Genomic DNA, 20,369 nt, shown 5'->3' with positions numbered 1-20,369 from the left:
TGCAATCGCATTCTATCTCACTCTCTAAAGGGACTAGACAGGGGACTAGACAGACTAGACAGAAGACTAGGGACTAGACTTCGCCTAGGCCATTTCCAGTTCGCTGATTGTGTAAGCTTGATTTTCAAATTGGCTTTATTTGAAATTATGAACCGACTGATGATGCGCAGCAATTACAAAAAAAAAAAAGTGCAAATCCACAAAATTATAAGGCTTTCGTAAAGTGATCAGGGCTAAATCTGACCTTAAGGGGAGGGATGGGGCCTGGGATGCAGTTTTGATTGTGTTTGCTATTTCGTTTGAAAAGAGCATTGACTTTTGAATGGAATGAAAACTGTTATCTGAAAGAGGGTCTTTTACCATATATATATATACCAGTTTCTGGTGCATAAAACAACAGGATGCTCCCTAAATTGCTTCACTGAGAATAAATTTACTTCAGTTATCGCCAATTAGGCTATGGTCTACAATGTTAAGAACTCCGAGATGGCCTGGTGTCAAATCGAGCAGATCTACGATTTTAAGTTCAAGCCTCCTTCTCCACCTCCTTAAAACGTCAACCGTTATGTTGTCCAAAACTTATTGTTTTATAGAATCAAGAAAAAACGAAGTTTTTGTGAAACTAATCTTTCGGTCCAAAAATTTTTGTTTTATTGAATCAAGAAAAAACGAAGTTTTTTTGGAACTAATCTTTCGGTCCAAAAATTATTGTTTTATAGAATTAAGAAAAAATGGAGTTTTTGTAGAACTAATCTTTCGGCATCTTCTTTTTCTTTCTCAACAACATTCTTGAAAGGTTTTTGCTATGAATTTCACATTTTTTTTTAGTGTTTTTTCTTCTAGACCCTAACCTAAATCGAAGCCTCCGAATATTTTGTGGATTACTGGGGTAGCTTCAAATTTTTTACCCAAAAATATAAGTAGTCTAGAACACTCTCATTTCTTCTATTTCTTATCATTTTTATTATATTTTATGTCAATTGGCAGTGTTCCCTTGTAATTGTTGAATTAATTTGCTATTGTGTTCTATTTTTCCTTTTAATGGATCTCTAACAGAAAGAGAAAAACAAATTTGCCTGAGAAAAAAACAATTCTGTCTCATTCTGTCACTTTTGTCTCATATTTTCCTTTTACAGGATTAAGAAAATATATATATTTCTGGATAATAATTTTGATGATCATTATACCAAGAAATGGTAGAAAATCGTTGTTTTTTACTTTTTATAAATTAACAGCTTCCAACTTTATACGTTCCCAATCAATTGGCCCTGACCCGATTTTTTTTCCAGTTAATTTTTAGTGGCGAATATACAAAAGCTATGTCAAAAGATTGGCACATTGGGCACTTTAGCTGCTGGCAATGTGACGAATCGCTAACGGGCCAACGATACGTTCTGCGTGATGAGCATCCTTATTGCGTCAAATGCTACGAAATGAACTTTGCAAATACTTGCGATGAATGCAACAAACTAATTGGAATTGACTCGAAGGTAACTTTTACCCCATTGTTATAAGCTTATAGAACTTTCTCTAGATAGTTCAACTCATAGGGAAATCTGAGAAATGGCTGTAGAACCAAATCTGCGACCATATCCAGGTACTTTCTAAATTTGAAACCCCCTGTCTTAAATTGTGAAAAAAAATCTCACATTATTCCAAAATATTCCTATGTCATGTTTATACGATCCTTCACGTTGTTGAGATTCCCATCTTTTCTTCAAAAACAAAAGACAAAGAAATGGAGTGAATCGATCTTGGTGTCGAGATTCCCAAATTTTCTTTTAATCAGATTGAAAAAAAACCTGGAATTCTTTATATATGGCCTTAGACAGTTCACAGGATTTCTTTTTTTCAAAAAACTTTTGTGCTTACATATTTTATCTGGTTATTTAATGGAAACGAGCCCCATAAACATATTTACCCAAGATAAAGTTAGAGATTGCTATCCTGTAATTTTGACTTGGAGAGCATGCTCCAAATTCATCGGTTTACATATCTTGCACTATTTTATGTTTGCCAATTATTTTATTGTCGGCAAATTTTATTATTTGCCAATAATTTTATTATATAAGCATTTGCCTGAGAGAGACGCTAAATACCTTTAACTTTTTTGTCAGTTTACTAACGGTAAACACGCTTTTCCTTATTTACCGCTGATTACTACGTCAAATTTGAGCAACTAAATGAAACGCGAAACCTGATTGGTTCTTTTCTATGTTGTTTTTGCAAGTAAAACAAGGGAAAAGATTCTAAATTACAAAATTTTTAAAGAAAACTACCACTTCTTCTTTGAGTCCAATTTTTAAACATAAAATAAAAAAAATAAGCCTCGGCTCCTGACATACGTTTGAATCAAAGATTTTCCCTATAAAATGAAATATAATGGAGATTTGGAATCCCAAATCCCCCAAATATGGTAAAAATTGTAACATCTCCCATATCTCTCAAATCCTGGAAAACGAACATTTAAATAGGGGTTTGGTATCCAAAATCCTCCAAGCATGGTAAAATATTGTAACATCTCCCAAATCTCGCAAATCCTGGAAAACGAACATTTAAATGGGGATTTGGAATCCCAAATCTCGCAAAAATCCCAAGTATTGGTCAACATTATAGTGAATCATACAGACAGCTGTATTAATATATCTTTTTCGTCAGTCCAAATACCAGCAATGAAATAACAAGCAAAATAAAATTTATAATAAGGAAACATCACCAAATCACTTCTAACAAGACAGAGAAAAAAAATGGATACCTTCAATAACATTACTAGTGTTCTATTTTTAAGGCATTTAGTAAGTAAATTTACTGGATCTTCTCTACTATGGAGTATAAGAGTCAACGTGCCAACATTGACTCGGTAAATGGTGAAGAATGTCCCTTATGTTAATTCTGTCACAGTTCTTAGGTCTACTGCTTTCTTTTAAGTAAAGAGACTGAATATTCTTGTAAACATTTTTTATATAATTTTAGAAATATAAATTTATACTTGTTTATAGAAAGCTTATAGATCAATTGGTACTTTCATAGTTTTATGTTCGTTTGATTATTTTGTTCCTTCCCCCTTGTTTATATATCCTATTTTAAGCCTTTTTAACGCTAATTTTATTTCACTCTTTTTTAATTTTGGTTTAGTTTTTACCTTTTAACTTTTTGGCATTTTTCTGCTTGATTTATTTTTTTGCTACTGAATGGCTTTGCCTTTCTGATTTTTTTTTTGTTTTTGGCATTGTTTAGCCAGATTAGTTTTTGTGTTATTTTTATGATTTTTTTTATTTTCTCTTTTTATGACTCAGAAATACGAACTCGGTCCTTCAGGTCTTGTGATAGACATTTTCTTGAAATTAAATATCCTATCCTATATTACTTCATTGTTTTTTTATGATTTTTTTTTCATCTTTTTAAGACTCAGAAATACGAACACTGTCCTTCAGGTCTTGTGATAGACATTTTTTTTTAAATTAAATATCCTATCTTATATTACTTCATTGTTAGCTAGTCCACACTCACGAATTTGTATCACGAACATTAGACAATAACCAGTTTTCACGCTCTTTATACCAGACAATTAGCTTCGGCTTGGCGGAAACTTCATTGCAGCTATATTTTAATTAAATATTTAGTTGGTATTTTTGTTAGCTTATGTTGGTTTAGGTTACGTATTTAATATAATGCGGTCTGGGGGGCATCCCTTCCATATATATTTGCTGTTGTTTTCATAATTTTGTTACTAAACTAATATATTTTGATCGTATTTTGGTATATTTTATTATGATTAACCCTACTTTGTTGAGTGTGAACTAGCTAAAAAGGAAGTAGCGATGGTTTTTATGAATTTTTAAATTTTTTCTTCAGTATTTTAGCTACTTATTCGATAGAAGAACACATCCATAAAAATCTAATCTTTACATAGGAAGTTAGATCTTGGCTTATTAGCTGGTTCATTTGCTATAATCTATCCTTTTTAAGGAAAGAGGATGGGTTAAAGGTCCGCAATTGGTTTTTCTTGCCTATATCTTAATAAGCCTTATATCACGACCCTTCCCCCCACTCCACCTCACAACTCAATTCGTTGTGTGAATCTAATTTTATTAAATGTTATGACTTCTTCTTCATATCATCACTTTCGTTTTGTTTAAACGATTCCTGAGCTTTCCCACTCAAAAATTAAATTGCCCTTGTATGGAGCCTACAGCACAAGCTGGGAGCAAGTAGAGTCAAATTATGCTAAGCAGAATGGATTTTTTTTAATCTCTACATTCTTAGATAGTTCCAAAATCCCTGCCCCCATCCAAAAATTTGAAAATTTGAAATTTATTAATGTAGATGGCATTCTAATGTTCTCTTTATCATGTTTGTTGATTCCGTGTGCCTTTTTCAAGTCTTTGTGCCAATTTTTCAAGTGCTTTATTTTTTAAGAATCCCAGCTTTTATATGACTGAGCAAAGTTTTCCAGACGTTGAAACAGAAACTAATTTTATCAGTGTAAAACTTTGGAACGCTTTTAATCTTTCATCGACTTGCTTGTATGCCAATTTTGAAAAATGAAAGTTGTGGTCTGAGAAGTATTTCCAGCTACCACTAAGATATTCATTCTAAAAAAAAAAGAAATTGATAAGATAATTAGCTTCCTGTAGCTGAAGACAGGACGTTCGCTCCTCCTCTGTGCAAGAGGTTGATATTTTCAGTTTTAAATGTTTAAACCAAGGTGATAGATTAACTAATGCTATGAATTTTGCACAGTCTAAGTTCTTTTTTTGGAATAAGAACCAAGATCTCTTTTCTCACTTTCGAGATCCAAGTTTCAATGTCCAAGTAGAATTCTATTTAAGAATCAAGTCAATCTTAGAATTCTGTTGATCACAATCATCGTCTTTGCTTTCTTACGAGCTCTAAATCGCTGGCTGTGACATGCTTAACAAGACATATAAATCTAAATTTGAGGTTTTTTCTAAAGAAATATGTGTTAAAAAACTAGTTTATATGAAAAGCCTGATCAATGAAATAAGACAGAAAAATATCTATCTCCCAAAAAGCCTCCATTGAGGTTACACGCCTCCTCTGACAAAGTGCCTTCGGAAACAAATAAATACTTATTTTGTCATTCAGTGATGACTCTGCTCGGATATTTAACCTTTAGAAAAGAAATCAATTGTAGCTCTGGTTTGCATTACGTCTCTATTGCTACAAAGGAATATAGATAATTTTTAATCAACACAATCGAAGGTTTTCTCGATATTCAAAACCACCTTACCAGAGCAACTTTTATACCACAGTCTGATGTATCATTAATGGGCATCATTAGCCATAGAATGGATTACTTATTTAACAATCTGGCACTTTCATCTGGCTTTTCTAAAGTCAAATTTCGTTGAATGGAAAAATGATCTTGATTTGGAAGCAGGAGTAATGGCCAGTAATTATTGAGATTTTCCATCTCATTACCTCTGAATAAAGCTTTCATCCGTGGGTTTTCAAACAATTAGGAAAAACTCCAAATTTTGAACGAAGTCGAATAAGTCTGCAGTATTTTTATTATTGTCGACAACTTCAGATATCACTTAATTTCACTGACTTCAACTGAACTGAAACATCATATTCTTCGGAAAGAAAAGGAGTAAACTCACCATCAAATGCTTTGACGAGATGCTTCATTCGACTAAAAAATCCCTCATAAGAGGCATGCTCACAGACTGATTCGATATTCGCATTTTCCAGAATAATTTCACATGCACAAAACTGACGCGGTTTAATCATAGATTTAATTAGCCTCCATGATTTTCTAGGATTATTTCTTTATTTCTTCAAACTTAAATGTAAACGGCTCAGCCTTGGACTTTCAAAATAAAATCTTAGGATGTCATCCTAAGAAAGACTATTCGGTATAACAATGCCAGGGCCGTATCCAGGATTTTTCAAAGGGGGGGGGGGGAGTTATAGAAAAAATATTTAAAAAACACATCAAATATTTCTTTAAATTTATTTTTCTTACATTTTACGAGTTAAACAAAAATTTTGGGGGTCAATCCCCCTACCACACTTCCCCTGAATGACGTGTGAGTTCTGGAAGCAACTTACAAGAGATTTTAAAACATCGCTCACAAGCATTATTTGAATTATGGTCAAGTACTCCACACCCAATATTCCCAAGAGTAGGCAAATTATTATCCAGTTATCTTAACAGATCTCAATTAAAATTACTCATAATCAAAAACATACCTTATTGATGGACGTGAGCAATGAACCAACCAGAAAAAAAAACCTATTTAGTTTGCAAATTCAAAAAGTGAATGTCATCGCAATACATAGCCACACCTAGATAAAAATAAAAAAAAGTTAAGATTGTAAAATCGTATTCAAAATAACACTTTCCAAAAAATAGGCCTTTGGTTGCACAAAAAGCAGGGGCATAGCTCCAGAATTTTATTGGGGGGGGGAGGCAAGAGGGTCCCTATCCAGAGAGTTAAGGGGTATGGACTAAATATTAATTTTTCCCTTCCAACTATTGGGAGGGGCAACTTCCCCTGTTTCGCCCTCTCCCCTCCAAAAAACAACACTGATAAAAAAAATACTGGTAATTACCACTACGATTCAAAATAATCCCCTTCCTCTAATATATGACCAGTAACACGATACATTTCCCTCTAGAAAAGATCGGAAGAAACAAAAATAATAATCTACTACTACTACTACTAATAACTCAGTGTAGTGCCAAGCCACCTGAGGTCAATACAACTGCGCAAGCTCCTCCTCCAACCTAATCTATTCAAGACCTCCCTCTTTACACCCTCGCAGGAAGTATCTATTTCCTTTAAATACTTTATTTATAACATCCTCCCAACCTAGACGAAGAAGACCCGCTTTCCGTTTCCTTCATCTGCAGGAAGTTGCCTAGCCATCTCAACCTTTCTGTCATTATAGTCCTAGAAAGCGGGATTGAACCAGATTTTTCGTAGAGCCTACTGTTTGAAATACGGTCAGTCAGTCGGGTACCCAGAACAATTTGTCCGCTTTTCGGATTGCCCATGCTTCAGAGCCTCATGCTTCAGAGCTTCACTGCAGTTCCCAATATTTTAATCTTGGTTTGCAGACTTATCTTCTTATTCTCCCAAACTTTTTTAGCTGTGAAAAAATATCCTGAGCCTTAACTTTTAACATCTTCACTGCTCCCATCGTCTTTACTAAAAATACTACCAAGGTAAATGAAACTACCCACCTGATCAATCTTTTCGTTACCTAACATCACCTTTTCATCTTCACTTAATCCTAGCCTTAGTTACTTAGTCTTCTTAACATTAATTTTCAAACCTATTCTAGCACCCTGAACTCGCAGAACCTCTAAAAATTCATTCATTTTGCTCACACTTTCATCTAATATGCTTAAAAATGAATATGAATATGCTTTTAAAAAAATATGAAGAAAAACACTCCATGAGCGTTTTTCTTCCACATTTGATTCCCTGGTCTCCAATTGTCTTCCCTGTGCTCCTTAAGACGAAGTCCATCAAAACAATCCACATAAAGGGAGATAGAACACAGCCTTGCTTAACTCCTGTTTTAATATTAAATAAAAAAAACTAGTTTTTTACTGAAAGTAAGGAGCGACATCAAACTTAAAACGAACAGAAATTACTTCGAGTATGAAAGGGGCTGTTCCCTTCTCAACACCCCGCTCTTTACGCTAAAGTTTGACTCTTCCTCTAAATTCTACTTTATTAAACAGTAAAAAACTTTAGATTAAATAGTGGGGCATTGAGAAGGGAACAGACCCTTTCATACATGGAGTAATTTTTGTTCGTTTTGTTTTAATGTCGCTCCTTACTTTCGGTAAAAAAAACTAGTTTTTTTTATTTAATTTCTGAACTCTTTTGAATTAATGCATGTTTGATTTTAGCTCTCCACACGTAAATTATTAAAATGAAATTTGCCTATTAATTCTATTTATGGCTAGATGGCTTTCTCTTAGTTTTGATCACCCGATTTTGAGAAATAATGGGTGGGGGAGGAGGCCTAGCTGCCCTCCATTTTTTGGTCACGTAACCAATTTCTATATTCTTATATTTTTATTATTTATATGAAGGGGTTTGTCCCCTCGTCAATACCTCGTTCTTTACGCTAAAGCTTAAGTGTTGTCCCAATTCTTTAAGAATAACCCCTGAATCAGAAAGACGGTAGAATAAATAGTTGAAATTACTAAAAATGCTTTAGCATAAAGAGCGAGGTGTTTAGGAGGAGAAAAACCCATCATATGCGTAATAATCTCTGTTTGTTTTAAGTTTTAATGCTGGTCCTTACTTTCAGTTGAAAAAACTTTATCATAATATTTTTTCATTGTTTTTTTAATGGTAATTTTGGAAAATCCTGATCCCCCTTCGTTGAATTTCTCTTCCCCCATGGCATTTTCCTCCAAGAAAAGATCCTCCCACATAGCCCCCATCACCCAACCCCCCCCCCAACCAAAAAATTCCCCTGAAAACGTCTGTACATTTCCCAATAACCATGACTGTATGCAAACACTGGTCAAAATTTGTAACTTATTTTCCCTCCCCTGAGGACTTTGAGGGAGTAAGTCATCCCCAAAAACATTGTTATTAGTGTTTTCGACTATTCTGAATAAAATGACTATCTCAAAATTTTGATCCGTTGACTGTGGGAAAAATTAGCGTGGGAGGGGGCCTAGGTTCCCTCCAGCTTTTTGGTTACTTAAAAAGGGCAATAGAACTTTTCATTTCCGTTAGAATGAGCCCTCTTGCGACACTCTATGACCGATTGGTCCATACGATTACCCCTGGAAAGCAAAAAATACGAAGTTCCACATTTTTGTAGATAGGAGCTTGAAACTGTTGCAATAGGGTTCTCTTATACGCTGAATGCGATGGTGTGATTTTCGTTAAGATTCTATGACTTTTAGGAAGTATTTCCCTCTATTTTTCCAAATACGGCAAATTTTCTCAGGGTCGTAACTTTTGATGACAAAGACAAAAGTTCATAAGACTTATATATTTGTTCGGTACCACGAACTATTTGACAAAACCAGTTGCTAACTTCATTTCCTGCTTTGACCCCAGCAGTATTATTCTCCTACATAGGACAAATCACTATAATGTATTTGTCTGTATACTATATAAGGGTAAGACCTGTTCTAACGCTCTTCTATCAACAGAATTGATAAAACTGAGGACCAAAGGTGTTTGACAGCGAAGGGACTTCTCAATTATTAACCTAAGACTTCTGTTTATTTTGAGTTTTAATATTGCTCCTTAATTTAATTTAAAAAAAAATCATGTTTAATTTCTGGTCGTTTTTCAAGTAACACCGGTATATCTTGCTTACTTTGAATGAAACTCCCCCTCCCTTATGAAAGTTCCTCCAATGAAATTTCTTCCTAGGTGAAATACCCCCCCTTGAAATTCCCTGTTCAATGAACCCTCGCCCCCGTAAAATTTCTTGCGGACAATTCTGCCTGAAAATTTCTCCTTAGCATACTTTCATTTAAAAAAGCATTCAATTTCCAATCGTTTTCTCGGTGACTCCTGAAATCCCTCCTTCCGTGAAAAATTGTTCCAGGAAATCCAAACACGCCGAAAAAGTCCACGGATAATACCCCCAGAACGTTTCCACATGCAAAATTGACTTGGCAAAGAGAAAGTAAGACAAATAAAAAGAAAATTCGCGTAGGAATTCTGTCAAACCCAACCACTGTAAAATCCCCCCCCCCGAAATTGCTCTCTCCAAGAAAAATTGGGCCAAGTTACCCGATCTTTTTGGTCAACTAGAAAGGCTTAACATTTCGATATGAACACTGAGGGAAAAACAAAATTGCAAGAAAGAAAAAGAACAAATATATACGCATTTGTGATGTTTATACTGGCAAAAAATAAATAATTCCACATTTCTTATGTAAGAGCTTGAAACTCCAAGATTAGGGTTTTCTTGTATGCTGAATCTGATGGTGCAATTTTCATATGGATTCCTTGAATTTTAGGGGTTGTTCCCCTTCCTTTTTTGAAAATCAGGCGATTTCTTTTGACTTGTAACTTTTGATGGGTAACAATAAACTTGCTGAATGTTATATATTTGGATCAGCATAATAAGCTGAGTCTTTGAATGAAATTATTTATATTCTTTTTTTTAGCTATGGTTACTATTGAGCTTAGTCGCTTCATACTTACATTTTGCTACGACGAACTTGTTGATAAAAGTATATTTCCTTCATGTATTGTAATCAAAATTTAGTTTTTGTTAAAGTTTCTTTAACTATTGGCACGGTAAGTTATCTAATTACCGATAATTTTTCAAGAGAGTTTTGTCAAGACTATACTAGACAGAGGGGGTATAGCAGTTGAACCCCCCCCCCCAACCTTCAATTTCCTCCAACTCGTAAACTGTAACAAAAAGCATGTAAACAAGTTTTTGTTGCGTTTGTTAATTGCACTTCCCCGGCCCGGACAAAATGTACGGACTTCCCACCAGAGTGGTAAAGCACTGAGATTCGTTGAATATTCTCTCAATTCTTTGTATGAATTCAATAAAAAAAAACAAGTTTTTCGATTGAAAGTAAGGAAAGACATTAAAACTTTAAATGAACAGAAATTACTTAGTAAATGAAGGAAGCTGCTCCTTCCTCAACGCTCCGCTCTTTACACTGAAGTTTGACACTTTCTCTCAACTACTTTTTTAAACAGTAAAAAACTTTAGCGTAATTAGCTTACGCAACGAACTTCTGTATTTGTATGTTTTAATACGGATATGAGGGGGTTTACCCCCTCTTCAGTACCTCGTTCTTTACACTAAAGCATACATTTTGTCCCAATTCCTTAAGAATGACCCCTGAATCAGAAAAGCCGTAGAATAAATAGTTGATTTTACTAAAAATACTTTAGCGTAAAGATCAAGGTATTAAGAGGAGGTGAGCCCCTCATGTGTGTAATAATTTCTGTTCGCTTTAAGTTTTAATGCTGCTCCTTACTTTCAGTTTGAAAAAAACTTCTTCATATTTTATTTTTTATTGATTTTTTTAAATAATACTAGAAAATCGTGTGCTCCCTTCATGGAAATTTTCTTCACCCATGATAAATTCTTTCATTGAAAATTTCCCCTAGCATATATACCTCTTCTCAACAACTTCGCCCTCAACCAAAAAATCCCCCTTAAAATGTCTGTACACTTCCCAGTAACCATTACTTTATATAAGCACTGGTGAAAGTTTGTAATTTTTAGCCTTTCCCACGGGGACTGTAGGGGAGTAAGTCGTCCCCAAAGACATAGCTATAAGGTTTTTAGACTATGTTGAATAAAATGGCTATCTCAGAATTTTGATTCAGTGACTTTGGGAAAATAATTGGCGTGGGAGGGGGTCAAGGGGCCCTCCAAAATTTTGGTCACTTAAAAAATGCACTAGAACTTTTCATTCCGTTAGAATGAGCCCTCTTGCAACATTCTAGGACCGCTGGGTTGATGTGATCACCACTGGGGGAAAAAAATAAAATAAACACGCATCCTTGATCTGTCTTCTGGCAAAAAATTTAAAATTAACATTTTTGTAGATAGGAGCTTGAAACTTCTACAGTATATTCCTCTGATATGTTGAATGCGATGGTGTGATTTTCATTAAGATAATATGACTTTCAGGGGGTGTTTTCCCTATTTTCTAAAATTAGGGAAATTTTCTCAGGCTCGTAGCTTTTGATGGGTAAGACTAAACTTGAGGAAACTTATATGTTGGAAATCAGCACTAAAATGTAATTTTAGTGTAGCTATTGGTATAAAAATTCCATTTTTTAGAGTTTTGGTTACTAGTGAGACGGGTTGCTCCATACTACAGATCTTTACCACGAACTGTTTGATATTTTAAATTAAAGGATGTCATATTCCATTTCAAGAAATGGAAATGAGAAAGGGAGATTTGCCGTTGAATATATATCTAGTTTGGTTTACCCAGCAACTAATCATTAATATTTTGAAATTAATGAGGAATTTCTAGAACAAATAATAAAATGCTATGATTTACACAAGCAACAAAATCAAGATTCCCACTCCTTTTATGCCTTGACCCACCCAACTCTCACAAAACGGTGAATCGAGAGCAGCTTAATAGTTGCTAAGAGAAGAATGTAAGCGTTAACCTTTGATTTCAAGCTTTTAGATTGAATTTATGATTACTAAGGTTTGTACCTAGGACATAAATTGGCTTGAGGAGTATAAAGTATATCAGTATTCTCATCTTAGTTGTGAGTCATAAAACGGCGAACAACCATGATAAGAATATTTATTTATTCTTTAGTCGTGAAATATTACTTGTATTTCTAGTTTAATACCCTAAATAATTGCTTCCAATGTTTAATTTTACCTCTTAGATTTTCATGGGTCATAAATTATAAAGCCAATGCCTTTCAGTAACTGACACCGAGGTTCCAATACTCATTAAGGTCGTGACAAATCTCTGAGCTAAATAGATTAAGCCCGTTTATAGGTATGCCTCTGGACATTAAACTAAATGCATATTTTATTGTAATCTAAGTAGGACCGTATCCAGGATTTTGTTTTCTGAGGGGGGGGGGTTACAATAGAATTTTTTCGGTGCTTGGGGGGAGGGGATACAATAGGAATTTTTCAGGGATGGGGGGAGGGGGTACAAAAAAGAAATAAAGCAAATTCTCTATTTATTTTTGTCACGTTTTTAAGAAGCAGACAAAGTCTAAGGGATAGAGGGGGGTTCAAACCCCTTAACCCTTTCCCTGAATACAGAATTGAATATAAGTATGTATGAATCTAATGTGTGTGTCTCTCTACCAGGCATTGGTATACTGTTCATCCGATAGCCAAGAAACTTTTGAAAGTTGTTATGTTCACTCTTTGGAAGGAAAAGATAGCTAAGTTTTCTTTTGCCTTGAAAAAAGCAAAACTATGAGAAACGTATGAGAAAAATTGTAATTATGAAAGCTCAACTGGTATTTGTTGATCATCTTTTTAGGATTCTAAGAATAAAAACGGTCATCATAGATATGTTTAGAAGGGAGTTTTAGTATTCGATGACTCAAGGGAGGAGTAAAAAAATCCAAACCGCCCAAAAAGGTCATCTGATAGCCTTTAAGCAGAAAGATATTTGACCAGCATCATACTCAGGGGGGAGAGATAGTTAAAGGTTTGGAACCTCCCTTCTACACCCCTAAAAGTTCTGTGGCTCATAAAATAGTATGAAATAAAAGTAAAAAAAATGTAATTCTCTTGAAAAAAATTCCTCAGACTCGTAAATAGATCTTAAAATAGTGCCTTTTTTTTTTCTTTTTTTTTGGTCACTCGAACATAAATCCTGGGGACAGTCATGCGTATTATTCTTGAAGAGTTTCGTATATCATTTCTGTCCAATTTCACGGTGTAAAATTTCCACTTGTAAGTCCATCCCCGTTTTAACCCATCCCCAGAATTCTGAACTTGGAAACCCCTCCCCTCCAAAAATTTCTCCCATAAAAACTTCTATTTGCTGAATAATTACAACATAAATTGTTTTAGGGGGGGGGCTGATAGAGGGAGCACTTTTATTAAGTGCAAAAATTTTATGGGTGCAAAATTTCCAATATATAATCTATGGGTTATAATCATTTTGTTATTTCTGAATTTTATTTTTATTAAAATAAAGTGAAAGGGGTAGTTGATATTAAGCATAAGTAAATTGAATCCAAAGTTTTCATTTTCCTCACATCTTTATCCTCATTCCTTGAAAACAAAAGTAATTGGACCGAAGAAACAAAAAAAAAAAAAAAGAAAAAAAACCTTTAGTATGTTAGAAATATTTGTGAAATACGGAGATGAAAGGGTCTTCGAAAACGCAAGAGCTGCCTATCAAATATTATTAGCGATTTCAGTGTCGGTTGTTATTAATGAGCGGTCGCTTATTAAACTTGAATTAATATTAACGTTCCTCAGACCAACTTTGGGCCGGGAACAACTAAATGATCTAGCGTTCATGTGCAAAGAACACGAGGATTTAGAAGTAATGTATTTAGACGAGATGATTAATAGTTATGAAAACTCAGCTTAAAATAAATGTGAACTTTTGTTAATAGATGAAAACATTGTTAAAGTTTGACCTGATAATTTTTTGAAGATAGGGAAGGGGGCTAAACAAGATTTTGACCTCGGGTAAAAGAGACGCTAGAACCCCCATCAGAACCACTAGAACCAATAAAACAGCGAATACTATATGTAAGCAATGCGCAAATTTCATAGCTTACAGCCCCTTCCTCAGAGGATGTAGATGGGCCTGGATGAAGAGGATGTTATACGACCTTTCAACTATGGAGGATAAAATGTCTACCTCAAGCTTTTGATCAAATGACTTTAGAGAAAAAAGAATGTGGGAGGGAGGCTAGTTGCCTTTCAATCTTTTTGGTCAATGAAAAATAAACTATAGCTTTTAATTTCTGCTTGAAATAACCATCTTTCGATCTTCCAGGACTAGAACCATATTTTGATCTTCCTTCTGGCAATAATGAAAATACAAAATTCCAAGTTCTTGCAGATTAGAGCTTTAAACCATTGCAGTAGGATTGTCTGATTTTCTAAAAATGATGGTGCGGTTTTAATTCTTATACCTTGAATTTTCGAGGCTTTTCGTTTTTCGAAAATAATACATATTTTCTCAGAATCAGATTCATTAAGAACCTTGGAAACAATTTTTTCTTCTGTTTGAAATATGTATTCTTTTAACTGCTGATTCATTTTCAATAATCAGATCTCTTAAATCTTAAAGTCAAAGACGGAAAAATTATGAATATTCAAATTTTGCCAAACTAACAATAACACACATCTTAATTTTTTTTATGATATCTTTGATAATTGATTTTTTTTTTCAACACCTCAAAGATGACATGGATAACTTTCCTTTGAACTCAGTGACATATCGCAGATTTTATAGAAAAAGTAGATTTAATATATTTCAGACCAATAATATTTTTTTTTTTGTATTAATATACTTACTTCAAAGCAATACCTAGATAAATGAAAGAAATCGTTGTTTATACTACTTCTTAAGAAACTAGACCCGCAGCCAGACGAGAATTATCGTTTTGAAATACCCCTCCCTGGTCTTTATGAGGTGTTTGATATTGCGGATAGAGTCATTGAAAGGATGCCCTGCTCAGAATAGGTCTTCCCACTTATTAGTGAGACTTAGAGTGAACTAATTTTTTTTGCATGGGTGGTATCATACGACTTGATAGCAAGTTTTCTAGGTGGTTTAATATTAATCTGGGGGTGTAACAGGGCAGCAATTTATCTCCTAAATTGTATAACATTTATGTAAATTTTATTTTTTTATTTGAAAGAAAAATGAAGCTAAATGTTGAAGAGGATGAAGTTATTCCTTGAAAATGAAGGAAATAGCTGGATTATAGATTTAAGTTTTTTTAAGCGGAACCGAAAGAAAAAAAAATACTTGGCACCCGTTTTATTGCAAGTTCAAAGAGCCAGACAATTAAAAGTGGCTGTGTCAACATTTTTTTTTCAATTTCGATGATTATGGGGATTTAAAAAAACACCAAAATTAACTAAAAGAACGTTTTGCGCAAGAATTTTACAAGTCACTGAAAATATAGAGGAGTAATTTTGGTTAGAGAAGCTGCTCAAAAGTTGGAATTTCTCCAGCTCCAACCTTATCAAAGAGTGTTTGGTCTTGATCAGGCAACTCCCTCGTAAGTTCTGATGAGTGACACAACCCTGTTTCCTTTGTGACTTTTTAGATAATGTTAATACAACTCCTGAAACACTATATTTTAATTTTCCTGTAAAAACCCCAGCTTACGAATGGAAATATTGATCCTGTCTCTTGATTAAATAAAAAAAATCAAGTTTTTTTTTAACGGGAAGTAAGGAACGACATTAAAACCTAAAACGAACAGAAACTACTTCGTATATGAAAGGGGCTGCTTCTTCATCAACGCCCCGCTCTTTACGCTAAAGTTTGACTTTTCCTCTTGACTCTACTTTTTAAAACAGTAAAAAACTCTAGCGTAAAGAGCGGGGCGTTGATGAGGAAGCAGCCCCTTTCATATACGAAATAATTTCTGCTCGTTTTAAGTTTTAATATCGCTCCTTACTTCCCGTTAAAAAAAAAACTTTTTTTTTATTTAACAAAAAATACAAAATTCCATATTTTTGTAGATAGGAGCTTGAAACTTCTAACATAGGGTTCTCTGATACGCTGAATCTAATGGTGTGATCCTTAAGATTCTATGACTTTTAGGGGTTGTTTCCCCCTATTTTCTAAAATAAGGCAAATTTTCTCAGGCTCGTAACTTTTGATGGGTAAGATTAAACTTGATGAAACTTATATATTTAAAATCAGCATTAAAATGCATTCGTTACCACGAACTGTTTGAAAAAGTCTTAGTGAAGGCCTTATTCAACCCATCCCTAAATAAAAATGTAGTGGCACACAACACAAAGTTCTAGCATCTTCTAAAGTGGGTTTAAAGTTACTAGCGATTTCCATGGTGTTAAAGGTGGATTGAAGCAGTTTTGTTTCAACCATTGGGGCCATTATAGTTAGAACTGTGTTTTTGTTCGGATTTAGCGAACCGGGTCAAACTCTTCCCCCAAGATGCCCGGTCAAGCTCTTACCCCAAGATGCCCGATAAATTTGAACGTAAAAATGGAATTATTACATTTTTAGCATCAATTTCTGTTCAAAAATGCTTCCCCAAATCATGAGCGGCACTAAAATATTTTCTAGGGGGTCCAGGTACTATTGTTTTATAGATTTGTTTTGACCAAGATTTTAATGGAAACATTTCTCCTATTCCTGCTTGGATTCAGTTCTAAATTTTTTATTGTTTCAGAAAGGTGCATTACCCCCTATATTCCCCCTTCGTACATGCGCTGGATTGTCAATTTCGAGGTTTGATCGAATTTCAATTCTTGATTATTTCAACATTATATTTACACTTTCTTCGTAATTGTTTTCACTCACTGCAAATTAGACTATGCCCAGCTCATTTGTGTTTTAGTCATTTTATCTGTTAGTCGAACTTTGTCAATGCTCGTAATATTATTTTCAAAGACAACGAGTCATTAAATGTAGTTAATTGTTGCCTGACCAATTTCCAACCCATATAGGTAAATCAGTCATTTAGTAACCACTAAGTGTAGTCCAATTAGGCAATGATGTTGAAAATATTCATAAGCATCTGAAAAGGGGAATATATGAACAATAATTAGCTCCTTGCTTTTCAATGAATATGGAAATTATGGGGGGGAATAAAAGGAAATTATGTATATGTTATGCACGCAAGGATTCCTTTAATAAAGGGAATGGCGAAAAGCAGCTAATTTTGTGAGTTTATTGTCTAAAGGGTGTCAATATTTGACCCCTGTTGAGTTGGAAGTCAAACTAAGTCAAAATGCACTATGTGCATTCAAGGTTGTACCTGCAATATATCAAGACATCTTAAAGGAAATAAGGTGACACTTTTAGGCAACATCGTATCTGGGAAGGGAAGGGGTTGTTACTAGGTTTAATCCCACCCCCCACAAAATAATTGATGTCCAGCACATAAAAAGGTAGCAAGTATGTATAAACAAGTATGTAGTAACATGCATAAAGACAAATTTCATCTGGGTTTTGTGCAGTTTCATTGTAACCTCTCCAAAAAATACTCTGGAAAAATCTTTGCTTTCAGGGTATGTGGAGGGACACCTGATTAATATTTATGAAAACTGAGGGTTGTAACATGAGAAAGGTTTAAATTTCGTCAGCCCTACAGAACCAAAGATTATAAGATTTGGATTATTATAGACTTAAACTGAAAAGATTTCAAATATTATTTTCTTAACCAATGACCGAGATTATTTCATTCAAAAACGAAAAGATTTTTTTTTTGAATACTTTCCACAAAAGAAATTCTCTTGAGAAACATAAAGAGCTAAAATAAACCAAAGGTGATCAGAATTAAATTCAAATAATCTTTTTAAGCGATTAAATAAAGTGAAAGTAAGGAGCGACATTAAAACTTGAAACGAACAGAAATTAATCCGTATATGAAAGGGGCTGTTCCCTCCTCAACACCCCGCTCTTTACACTAAACTTTGACTCTTTCCCTCTACTCTACTTTTTAAAACAATAAATTCGTTAAGATTCCGTGACTTTTAGGGGGGTTTTCTCCCTATATTCTAAAATAAGGCAAATTTTCTCAGGCTCGTCACTTTTGATTGATAAGACTAAACTTGATGAAACTTATATATTTCAAATCAGTATCAAAATTCAATTCTTTTGATGTAACTATTGGTATCAAAATTCCGTTTTTTAGAGTTTCGGTTATTCTTGAGCCGGGTCGTTCCTTACTACAGTTTGTTACCAAGACCTATTTGAAAACTAACATAAATCATCGTCAATTAATAGAGAAAACCCCAAACAAACAGATATCAAAATAAATATCAAATTCAAATTAAAAACAAGCATAAACTACCGCGAAGAGGAGTAGTACTAACTTCCATTGTGGCTTCAAAGGACCTGAACATAATTTTGCAGTTTACAAAAAAAAGTATGTTCTGAACATTTCCTCTTTTATAACTTTAATGTATATCTAGATATGGACCCCTCCTGTCTCCCCCCCCCACAATAAAAATTCTGGGAATTTGCCCTGAAGAAGTGGAGGGTTGTGTTTCTTTTCATTATCTTAACCACGAATCAAGAAGCATAATACCTTCAGTTTTTGTATAAGCGTCCTAGAGTGTAGAATCGCTATTACATCGCTTAAGATGGGGCTTTAATTAAACCAATAAAATATTTATCTAGTAATTATATTTTGACAGGACTTGTCATATAAGGAAAGACATTGGCATGAAGCCTGCTTCCTGTGCTTCAAATGCCGAGTTTCACTGGTCGATAAGCAGTTTGGATCAAAGGCAGAGAAGATCTATTGTGGACCTTGTTATGACGCCCAGTTCGCTACACGCTGTGACGCCTGTGGTGAAGTCTTTCGTGCCGGTAAGCAGCAACTACTAAATCAGTCTTGCTAGTAGTTTTTATGTAGTAGTTTTTTTTTTTAGTGCCCATTTTCAGTGACCAAAAAGATTGGGGTATAACTAGCCCCCACTCCTCCCACGCCCCTTTCTCCCCAAAGGAGTCGGATCGAAAATTTTGTGATAGCCATTTTTTTCAACGTAGTTGAAACACCCAGTAACAGTAACTTTGGGAAAAACTTGACCCTCCACCGCCCTTGGAGAAAGGTTATATATTTTAAAGGTTATATTTATAAAAGTTATATATTTTGCTTTGGGGGAAGGGGGGGGGACTTTCTTCTGGAGAGATTTTCTACGGTTAGAATTTTCTATGTGAAGGAAGGTTTCAGGGAGGCAAACCTTTCAGGGGAATTTCTCAGAATTCCTGTACGAGATTTTTTTAATTTTCTTACTTTTTCTTTGCCGACTCAATTTTACATGTGGATATGTTAAGGGGAATTATCAGGGGGGGGGGAATTTTCCCGTTTTGGAATTGTCTTGAGAATCTTTACGCAGCAGGGAGGATTTTAAACGGGAGAAATCCATCTTGAAGAAGTTTTCCGCGGGATAAATTCTCCGGGAAAAGTTTTCTGGGGGAATAAGCTTATATTAGAGGGCGCGTTTTTATGGTTAAATTTTTCGACGAAGGAGGTAATTTCAGTATGATTTTTAAAACAATCAAAGACTAATGTCTTTTTCAAATGATAATGCGCTGAGAAAAATTTTTCACCCAGAATCGTCCGTGAGAAATTTTCCAGGGAAAATCTTTAGCTAGAATGCCACTGTCTATGGAAAGTTTCCTGCCGGAGTGGTCTTTTTTTTACGTGGAAAGAGCTTTCTGGGAAGAATTTACACTTTTTTTTCAACTGAAAGAAAGGAGCAACATCAGAACCTTAGCGATCAGAAGCTATTAAGACAATGAGGGTGGTTACCCCATTCTCAATACCTTGCTCTTTACGCTAAAGTTTAGCTTTTCGTACCTATTCCTTAGGAACGACTCTTGACACACTAGGGCCGTTTAAATAGAACGATAAAAAGCTTTTTTCGAAAAAAATACTTAAAAACTTTGGCATGAAGAGTGAAACACTGAGGAGGGAGTAACCCCCTCAAACTTTTCAGTGATGAGGAGGGGGAGGCTATTGAATAACTTTTGTGGCTATTTTGGCTTAAAACTGCTTGTCAGTGATGGTTGTATGAGGGGGTGAAATTAGGTTGAGTGCCCACAACAGGTGTTGTCATAAATCAGGTCCTTTTGCCGTTTTTTTTTTCGGTCTTTCGTCTTACTTTCAGATGTTAAGCAGAATTGACTTTTTTGTCCTAAGGAACCCAGTCTTGGAGGGGAATTCCACAAGGGGAAAAACTTGTCAGTG

General features: G+C 34.6%; 1 protein-coding gene across 2 annotated transcripts in view; it reads left to right on the top strand.

Annotated features, from left to right (window-relative positions):
• The window catches only part of LOC136042256 (prickle planar cell polarity protein 3-A-like), a 236,940-nt gene that overhangs the window by 184,901 nt on the left and 31,670 nt on the right, over positions 1–20,369 (top strand). For both annotated transcript variants that reach the window (XM_065727202.1, XM_065727201.1), the window contains 2 exons: positions 1,290–1,490; positions 18,811–18,985. In XM_065727202.1, the coding sequence (XP_065583274.1) occupies positions 1,290–1,490; positions 18,811–18,985 (376 nt within the window). The remainder of the gene's footprint in view (positions 1–1,289; positions 1,491–18,810; positions 18,986–20,369) is intronic.

This window comes from Artemia franciscana, unplaced genomic scaffold (genome assembly GCF_032884065.1).
Source record: "Artemia franciscana unplaced genomic scaffold, ASM3288406v1 PGA_scaffold_89, whole genome shotgun sequence".
NCBI lineage: Eukaryota > Metazoa > Arthropoda > Branchiopoda > Anostraca > Artemiidae > Artemia > Artemia franciscana.
This window is presented reverse-complemented; position numbering and strand designations above follow the sequence as displayed.